General features: G+C 28.9%; 1 protein-coding gene across 1 annotated transcript; it reads right to left on the reverse strand.

The window, feature by feature from the left end:
• Positions 1 to 6,726: 6,726 nt before the first annotated feature.
• On the reverse strand, positions 6,727 to 8,112 carry LOC122291053. The gene is made up of 2 exons (XM_043098705.1): positions 8,055 to 8,112; positions 6,727 to 7,418 (listed from the first exon to the last, which is right to left on the reverse strand). Exons 1-2 carry the CDS (start codon positions 8,110 to 8,112, stop codon positions 6,727 to 6,729), a joined length of 750 nt encoding a protein of 249 aa, XP_042954639.1.
• Between the last annotated feature and the right edge of the window lie 2,164 nt (positions 8,113 to 10,276).

Here is a 10,276-nt window from a genome sequence, read left to right on the forward strand (position 1 = left end):
GGGAATGGTTACGTCTTTTTTTTTTTTTTTTTTTTGTAATTTTTTAGTGAGTCCCTCTTCCTGGTTCTGATGCTGTATTCAAACGACCGCAGTGCAAAGGCCAGTACGGATGGGGGAGCAATGCGCCGCTGGGCGCTGAAGTATGGGTGTCGCGGTACTAAACGGCGAGAGGAAATTGAATAACTGTCCAATTTATTTGGGTGAATAAATGAATTATCTCGTTTGGCTAAAGATGTATTCAACAGAAAAGGAAAATGTAGTAACCATTTTCGGTTATGTTAGTTTATGTGTTACATTTTTTAAGTAATTTCTTGTTTAAATGATTGAACTATGTAATTATTTAAAGTTTGTTGCGTTAATAAAGGATAATATTATAAAAAGAGTAATAATTTATGCATCTTATATAATAAAATAAAAATAAAATAATAATGTGGTATATAGACTTTTTCTCGCAAAAACATTTTTTCATAACTAAGATGGATAGAACAAAGCGTATGATAAGAAGTGGGTATGACACTGTTAATTGTCAATAGAGTTTTTAAAAGAATTTATTGACAATTTAGATTTTTTTTAAATCTATTTATCTTCTATTTTTTCATCATTATCTCATCATCACATGACGTGTTATTAGATGATAAGTTCACAAGTAAAATATAATAAATAATCTCTAATTATTTAATGTCATATTATGGGATGATGAGAAAATTATAAAAATTAAGATGATAAGTAGTGACATTACTCTTTTTTAAATCTTTTAATAAAAGGCTATTACATCGGTTTTTTAATTGAATGACAAGAAAACACACACTCCCATTATATCAAATTAATTAAATAATAAAAGTTTATAATTTAGAAAATAGGGCATTCTCGAACGAATTTATTACTCATCATTCTACATACCACACATTACACTTATTTTTATTTATTTTTTATTCCTATTAAACTAATTGAATTTTTATACCCATCAACCTTATACCACATATTTCCTAAGAAAAAAAATAAAAAGATAAAAAAAATCATGTACAATATGATGTAAGAATGATAAGTAAAATATTTCTTATTCAATAACCACATCAATAACATGATAGCGAGATCTATCACATTTTACAACTCTATAATAAATAAATGAAATTGAAATTCACTTTTAATAAAATTACATATTTAGATTGATTGATTGATTAAGAAACTTATTCTAGAATAATTGTAAGTATCTATTTATCGGTCCATAAACGAGTGGAGATAAATCAAAAGCGATGCAACTGCATTGTCTCGCTATCTTTAGAAATCAAAACCCGCTTATTGTTTTGTCACTTACCGCACTTCAACGATTTAATTTGTTGTCAAATGCTTGAAACTTGATTGGCATAACTTTTAAGTTTTCAAAAGGGAGGTATTGAATTCAAACCCCTGTTCTCTTAAAAAACAAAACAACATAATTTGTTGTCCCGTTGAGGTAATTAATGAGTATTTATGTGACGATTCCAACATCTGACCTTTATGTTTTTTTTTTTTTTTTTTGTTTTTATAACAGCACAGATGCCCTTATGGTATTTCCATGTGGGTTGTCGAATTTCGAATGCAGATTTTTGCTGCCGCAAAGTCTACAGGGTACAGAATGGAATAAAATGAAAGACGGAACTCCACCGGGACCCATTTGATTGGTGCGTGCGAGAAAACAGATATTTGGAAGCGCGTGCAAAGTGCATTCGTCGAACCTGACAAATACATATCGGGTGGAGCTGGCTGGCTTAGGATATGATATTTTTTTTTTTGCCTAATCGGCTTAGGATACGATATTTTTGCTCATAAAGTGTAGATTACAGGTTTATTTCCTTTAGTAACACCTACTACATGAAAAGTGGACAACTGGTTAAGGTTTTTAAATGGAAAGTAATTCTCTGTGGTAACAACTAACTATCAAACAACCTTTTTTAAAGTTTTCTCCAAAAGAAAACCCCTTGAAGGTAGGTAAAATATTTTTAACTAAAATAAATCTGGTTTTGAAATAAATTTCATTGTTATAAATATAGACATTTGATAATTTATAATTTATATTTAATTTTGTGTTGTTGGTTTGAGATAATATCTATTTTATTTATTAAAAATATTTTGAAGGTATTTAATAACGCAACTGTTATGAAAAATTTTGTATTAAAAATGTTATAAGGAATTTTTATCTATTGGGTACGAGATCATTGATGTTAGAATGTAATATTTTTTTAAATTTTATTAAGTGTTTAGAAAATAAGATTTTTTTTTTTTTAAAAAGGGATGTTAGAGATTTTTAAAAATATTTATATTGGTGTTTGAAAAAGTGGTTAACCCATTAAAAATATAGTTGTAAAGGAAATTGTTTCTCTTTTTTTTTTAATGTGTTTTATTAAAGTTTGATTGTTATAGAAATTGAGGTAAGATGTTTTCGATTGTTGAGATTTTTTTTGGCGTAAACATGTTGAATCGAGGGTGAGAAAATAAATCTGGTTACGAAATTAAAAATAATACTTGTGCACTTAAAAAACTCAACGAAAATAGCTAGAGAAAATAGAATATGCACTAATTTCAAACATAAATAACCATAATATTTATAGGCTAGCAATATTTACAAAAAATAAACTACAAAAAGATAGTGTTTAAACAAAGGCTTATAAGGAAACTTGATACATTTAAGTTTAAACTGGATAGTGACATGAGATGAGATGAGATGGTTTTAAATTAAAGTTAAAAGTTGAAAAAAAAATATTATTAGATTATTATTATTTTAAGATTTAAAAAAAGTTGAATTGAAATTTGAAAATGTTAAATTATTTATTATATTTTGTATGAAAATTTAATAAAATTATAATGATAAGTTGAGATAAATTGAGATGGTTTCTCAATCCAAACGACCCCTAATTAACCTCTCAAAAAGAGCCACAAATAGATGAAACATCTACACTCATAATAGTTATCTATAGTTATTACTGTTGATTACATAACTATTGTATGAAAATATTGTATAATTTAAAATCCAAATACACTAGAATTATTAAAGTCTCTCATTATTCTTTAATTTAAGAAATATTCTACTCATCATTCTTACATATCACACAGCACATATAATTTTTCGATTTTTTCCAAATGTATAGTATATGGATGATGGGTAGAAGAATTCAATTAATTTAAAAATAATAAAACAAAAAATAATTAAAAAAATGTAGTGTGTGGTGTGTGGGGATAATAAATAATAAAACCTCTAATTTAATTCTTATGAATTTAAAAGCTCAAAATTTATAGCTTTCGAGATTTATAATTATCATCTATTGGAACATTGCCATATTTAATAAAAAGTGATGATTTGTACAAGATTTTGTAGAAGTTAATGAAAAATTAAATTGTTTGTAGAAGTTTACTTTCATAAAACTCTCGTCTTATCATATATAAATCATTACAATTTTTTCAAATTCTTATATAAAATAAAATAAGCAATTTAACTTTTTCAAATCTCAATATAAAAATAATATTAAAAAATATATTCTAATAATATTTTATTCAACTTTTAACTTTGATATCAACTTATCTCATCTCATCTCATCTCTAAAAACAAGCGAGGTCTCACTAGGAAAAGTTGAAAACTATAAAAATAAATAAATCTTTTTTGTGGTGTTTACTTTTTTTACAAATGATTTACATGAGACTTGAATCTCTAAAATTTGTATTTTATATTACTCAGTCAAATTAAAATAAAAACAAAAAACGTTCATCCTAGGTACAATCCTATATACACTGATCTACTTCAAGGCATTAACATCCATTAAATAAACTCTCAACATCTCTAAATGCAGTAAGATTACTAATTAAAAACTAGTTGGGATATTTTCAATACTATTTAATATCTAAAAGCGTAAGGTAAGGACTATTGAATTTAGACTAATGTTATATATAATTATAGTGTGTAAGTACCGCGTAGTCTTTTTAAAAAAATGGAATATACTATTAAAAATGGGATAAATTTATGTGAATCTCGTATTTATTTACCTTTTTTTTAAGTAATTGCACGGCACTTTAGTACTCAAGACTGCAACTATTATTTTTCTTGAATTTATTCCTAGTATCATTATCTCTCAAAATTTATGTTCAAATTGTAAGAGCAAAATAATTTCTATTTCATTTTTTTTTTCCTCAATTTAAGTTTTAATGTTCATACAAATATTTTTTTTATAAAAATCTTAATCCGTAAATCACAATAAAAAAAATTAATTTTAATAGAATAATATTAAAACTAGAAATGACTAAGCTTGCTTATTTAAAAAATAATATTTAAATGGGAATATAACGTGTTTTATTAAAATAATATTTAGAATTTAAATACAAAATATTTGAACTGAACATTTTAATGAGATTTATTCAAATGGAAACCAACAAATATTAAAGGTTTAGATGGGTAAAATAGACTTTAAATACAATTTTAAAAACGGGATCGTTGAGAATAGATTCATCCGATCCTATTTATTGATATAAATGTGACACATTTTGTCACAGTTGGATCATCACTAATTATTTTTAGAAAAAAAAAATTTAAAAATTGAAATGATGAATACAAAAATTTACTTTATATTATGTGAATATGTGGTGTAAAAACTTTGTAATAAAATTATCCTTTAAATAGAGTTGACAGATGGCAACCAAATGGAGAGCTCGGTAGGTATTGGAATATCCTTTGAATGAAAAGGACGGAAAGAGATTCTACTGCACTTGAATGTACCCACAAGGGACAAGGAATTGGAATCTTCTAAAAGCATGTTGTGCTGTTTTTTGTATTTTAAAGATATGTCGAGACAGGTGATCGCACACCATGATATCTTTTATCACTTCCCTGCCAACCAGCGATTGATAACCAATTCAAATTTCTGAATTGAATTGATCCTGCTAGGGGATTTTTCATTTATTTATTTTTTATAAAAAAAAAATTCTTGGAATTCAATTTTAATTTATGAACAATATTACGTGTAGTCTCTATTTATATATTGTTATGCAGGCCCATATAATTTTATTCTTAAAATTTTTTTGATGATCTCAAGAAATGTTTTAAGATGTTTTCAGTGTTCATCAATAGATTTAGAGAATATAAGAACATCATTTATATAGACGATGGTAAAATCAGTGAATGATAAGAAAATATCATTCATTCTTAAAATTTTTTAAAATTACAAAAACATATCTCTTAAAATAATATTTTTTCTTATTTAATAAAAGATTTATATATGCCGTCCCTACTTAAAAATTACAAATAGAATTTCTCTTTATAAAATTAGCGGGTAAAAGTGATTGACTGGAGGTGCTTCATTACTATAAGACCATTTCATCTTTCCCATATCCTTCTCTAATGACTCCCACATAACACTTTTCAAATCACTTTAAAACATAGTCGTGAAATATATTAAAAAATGTATTGTGTGTTTATTTGACCAACATCAAATCACCATCCAAAGCCACCGTGAGTCATTTGACCATATTGTTGATATTTGGTCATGACGGAAAATTGCATCAACAGTACGTGTTACCTTACAATTCTTAAGTTTGATTTGTCTTGCAAAAAAGACTTGAGATTTTTAAAAAGAAAAGTCATTATGTCTGCGAGTATCTCATAAAGAAAACTCAATTATGAAAATTATTAATGCTTTATGTTGTTGCGCGATACTAAGAGATCTCCAAGGACTAGCCTCAATAAGACTCGTAAAATGCAATTTTGCATGTGTAACACCCCATTTTTTAGGGTTAAGAATGTCACGTATTTTCTTACATAAAGTCAAGTAAGAGGTCATATAATTTAATCAAATAAATATTTAATCCTTAAAAAAGAGTTAATAAATAAATCGTGTCTCAAATAATATTAATTAAAAGTCTGACATAAAAACCTAACTAAAAAGCTTGGAACTAAATCTTATTAGTCTGCTCAATCTAAACACGGCCCATCTACCCATACCCATCATTATCTTCACTTAGGTGGTTAAAAACATGAAATAAAATTAAAATGAGTCAAAGATTTAGTAAGAATCCATCACATGTAAACATAATAAGGTTTTCTTAAAATAGTTCATGCTAGAAAAAATTTAAATCATGACATTTCACACTTATACTTATGATATGCACGACTTATCTTGAATTATCTTATTGACCAATATACTTAATGATGTGTGCAAGGTTATACACTAACCCTACATCCTGTAGCCACAAGGGGAACCACTAACGGTATTATGACATACTATGGTGGACCACGTTTGAATATGTGGCTTGCGCATTCACCTATGAATCGCATTTGTACCATGCATTAGAATGACCATCTTATTAAACTGATATTATTTTATCTTAGATATTGAAAGCTTACATATTTTATGCAAGGTGAGATACGTGACATACATAATACGTACATAATTATAAAAGTTTGAATTAAACATGAAGAGAATTAACATGATCATGCAATATCATGAATGACATGCGTATTACATAAAGATTGGCTAACAAAGAACTTGCTATAATAATAATAATAATAATAATAATAATCTATCTTGCTAATGTGTGCTAATCTTAAGTTTATGATCAAACTACTTAGTGCTAATTTCAAAATCTTAAATCGTAATTTGCTATTTATACAAAAAACCATTTGTCACTAACATTCTAGAAAAAGGTGCATAATTTATATTTATATATATATTTTGAATCAAAGAATCCTTTATTCAATATAATCCATCAAATAAAAGGGAGAATACATAAATGACTATCCTCCAATCTAACTTCATCCTCATCACTACTTAACCCATACTTAGCTAAAACATGTGCAGCCACGTTTACCTGCCTCTTGACATGAACAACATCCCAATAATCAAACTGATTTAGAATATGCTTGGCATCCCATAACAGAACACCTGAATAGTGAGACTCAGAAGAATCAGTTTTTAAAGACTTAACAACATTTAGTGCATCCCCTTGTAAAATGATCCTTCTCAATCCTATATCTTTTGCAAAGCATACTGCTTGTAAAGCTCCTTGAGTCTCAGCTGTGAATGCATCAGTGAACATGAATTTCTGCAAGCTTCGAGATGCAACTACCCTGCCTTCAAAGTCCCTTATAACAATGCCAATTCCAACTTTACTAGCTTCTTCCTTTATTGCAGCATCCCAATTAACTTTATACACACCTGCAGGTGGAGGAATCCAAATCAAGTTACTGCTAGTGGATGAATCTTTGAAGGCCTGCTGAATAACTTGAATGTCTTGGAAATCTGTCAAAAATTGTTGAGCCTGCTGCATTACCTTCTTAGGATGAATGAAGACTTTCTTCAAAAATGAAAAGGTTCCTTCTCTGCCATATCTTCTTTGCCTGTCATTAGGAACCTTTCCAACATCTCCTTCTCTAATACACCATCCATATGAATTAACAACTGCAGAAAAGCAGAATTAGAGAAGCTACTTTTCTGAACTTGCCTTGAAAAATCACTCCACACGTCCTGAGCTGCTGGGCACTCCCACAGTACATGAACAACAATTTCTGTATTGATCAAACACAAAGGACAGGCAGAAGACTCCACAATTTTCCTTTTAAACAAATTCTCCTTGGTAGGCAAAGATTCTAAACAAGCCCTCCAGACAAATAATTTTGTTGCATTAGGGATATTCAACTTCCACAGCTTGATCCATAGTCTTCTATTGGCATTTGTCCTCTCTCCCTTCCAACCATTTCCATGTGCAAATGGTATGCACTCTTAACATAGAACATGCCATTGTTTGAGCATCTCCAAATAATTTTATCAGGACAATTAAAGGTGCTTAAGGGAATCTTCTTAACCAAATCTGCTTCAGTACTACTTAGAACATCATCAATTAATGGAGAATTCCAACTCCTTAGGTCTAGATCAATCAACTCAGCAACTGAAAACCATCACCTACTCTCCATAAGGACCCTTCCTCTACCAGATTTTTTGCAGCATGAATACTCCTCCATATATAAGATGGATTAGTACCAATCTTAGAATCAAGAAAGGAGGAGTGAGGGAAGTATTTGAGTTTTAAAATCTTACTTGCCAAAGCTTCAGGTCTTTGAATGATTCTGAACCCTTGTTTAGCAAGCAAAGCCATATTAAAACTTCCTAATTCCCGAAATCCCAATTTAACAAAATAAATACTATGAAGAATAATTTAATAATTATTGTATTATATACTATTATCATATAATTATTCTTTAACATATCTTCACTTCCAAATTATAACTTAGTAAAGTAATTAGGCTTTATAAAATATGTTAAAATAAGTCAAGAAAATCTTAATTAATAAAATAGTTTTAATTTTTCTTATTATTAACATAATTATTCAATTATACAAGAAATCTAATAACTACTAATATCATTTGAATATTCTTAACATGTTTCTTTATTTTAAATTTACAATTTTAATAGTACACTCATATCAAAATCTATTATGGTAAACAGTGGAAATTCATTTCATATAATAGGCCTATCAAATTTTAAGTGCTCAAAATAAAAATTAAATACTTACTATTTACTATTGAAATTTGATTAAATTTTAAAAAATTAATACTAAATAATATAATTTAAACCCTTAATTATTTTCTGTAGAAAAGAATGAAGTTTTTATAAAATAAAATTTCTGGACTAGCATGAAGTAAACTAAACCCAAGTTAAAATAGTTCAATGAAGGCTGACTCATTCAAAAATGAGTAGCACTAAAGCTATCCCAAGTGCATGAGGATGTCGTGTAATAATTAGGAATAAATTCCTAGATCGTCTCCTCAGGAAAAGTTACTTAGAAATCAAACTCGTTGAAAAATGTGAAAAACTTCACAAAGAGAAAATAAAATGATGGTATGTGCAATGGATGGGAGAGGACACTAGTCTTGGACTAGATTCATATTTTTGGATTTTGATTGTCGGATCGGAATGTAAAGGACTAATAGATTAAACTCAGAAATTGATAAAACTAAATTAAGAATTAAACTAAATTAGGAAGTAATTGACAAAACATGCACTGAAATTGAAAAGCCCCAAAATCAATGTTCTAGGGTTCATCATTATGTTCAAATCACAAATTCTCAAATTAAACCACCGTAATTGTAATCACTACTAAAATGAAAGTTTAACGAAACGATAAAAATAAATAACATGAATTGAATGAATAACAAATAAATTTATCAAACATCTAAATCAAAATTCTCTAAAATAATTCAGAAACTCAAAACTGAAATGAAATAGCAAGTAGAGAATTTAAAAGATCAAGCCAGTTGAATGGAGATGAAGATTCGAAGCGGTGGAGGAGGCTGAGCTGCAGTGGCAATTGGACCCCTCAAGGAGTTCTTCAATCTGCTGCAGTGTGAGTGAATGATCCAGTGGAAATTGTGTAGCTGCGTGAATGATCGATTGAATGAATCATCCTCTTCGAATCTGAACGAAAATCAAAGGAAAAATAAATTCTAAGTGTTTCTCTACTCAAAAACTGAGTTTTCCAGCCCAAGAGTCGTCCTAAGATGTAAAAAAAACATATATATACTCTGACGGCGGAATGAACCCTGATTTGTAAAAATGCGATATTCACTCGAGTGGAGTGTCGAGCGAACATCGAGCGTTCGACTCTGCCTAAGTTTGCTCGAGCGGCCTGTCGAGCGTTCGACTTTGCCTGAATTAGCTCGAGCGGCCAAATGCCTCCGCTCGAGCGATCTCTTTTCCCGCATCTCGCTCGAGCCCACTGTCGAGTGGAAGTTGAGCATTTGAAGCCGCCGCTCGAGCGAAATGTACCATAATCCATATTAATTGGCAGTTGATAAAATTAGAGCAGAAATTCATGCTTTTAATCAATTAAAATCACAATTTTGATTTATTCATTTTTCCATATAAAACCAATGATAAAGTAATGAAAGAATTAATATATATTGGTTCCAAAAGCATTAAAAATGTAATAATTCAACTCAATCATACCCCCAAACTAGCATTTTGCTTATCCTTGAGCAAAATAGTGAAAATTAATTGAGATGAATATTGCATAAAGATCGAAATTCAAACAAAAACAATCAAACACAATTCTGAATTCTCACAAAAGTGACACGTTACTACTCAACTCCCAAGGGTTATATCCACCAAGACTATCTTAACAATCTTTCACATAGAATTAAGGCAAATGTCTCAGAACTCAAATGTGTGTGTGGAGCTAGATCGGTTGTGTGTTCCTCATTACTAGCCATAATTTGCCATAGGATTTTTCAACCTTAAGATTAATCATTACTGATTCTAAC

The sequence above is a fragment of the Carya illinoinensis genome, chromosome 13 (genome assembly GCF_018687715.1).
Source record: "Carya illinoinensis cultivar Pawnee chromosome 13, C.illinoinensisPawnee_v1, whole genome shotgun sequence".
NCBI classification, from domain to species: domain Eukaryota; kingdom Viridiplantae; phylum Streptophyta; class Magnoliopsida; order Fagales; family Juglandaceae; genus Carya; species Carya illinoinensis.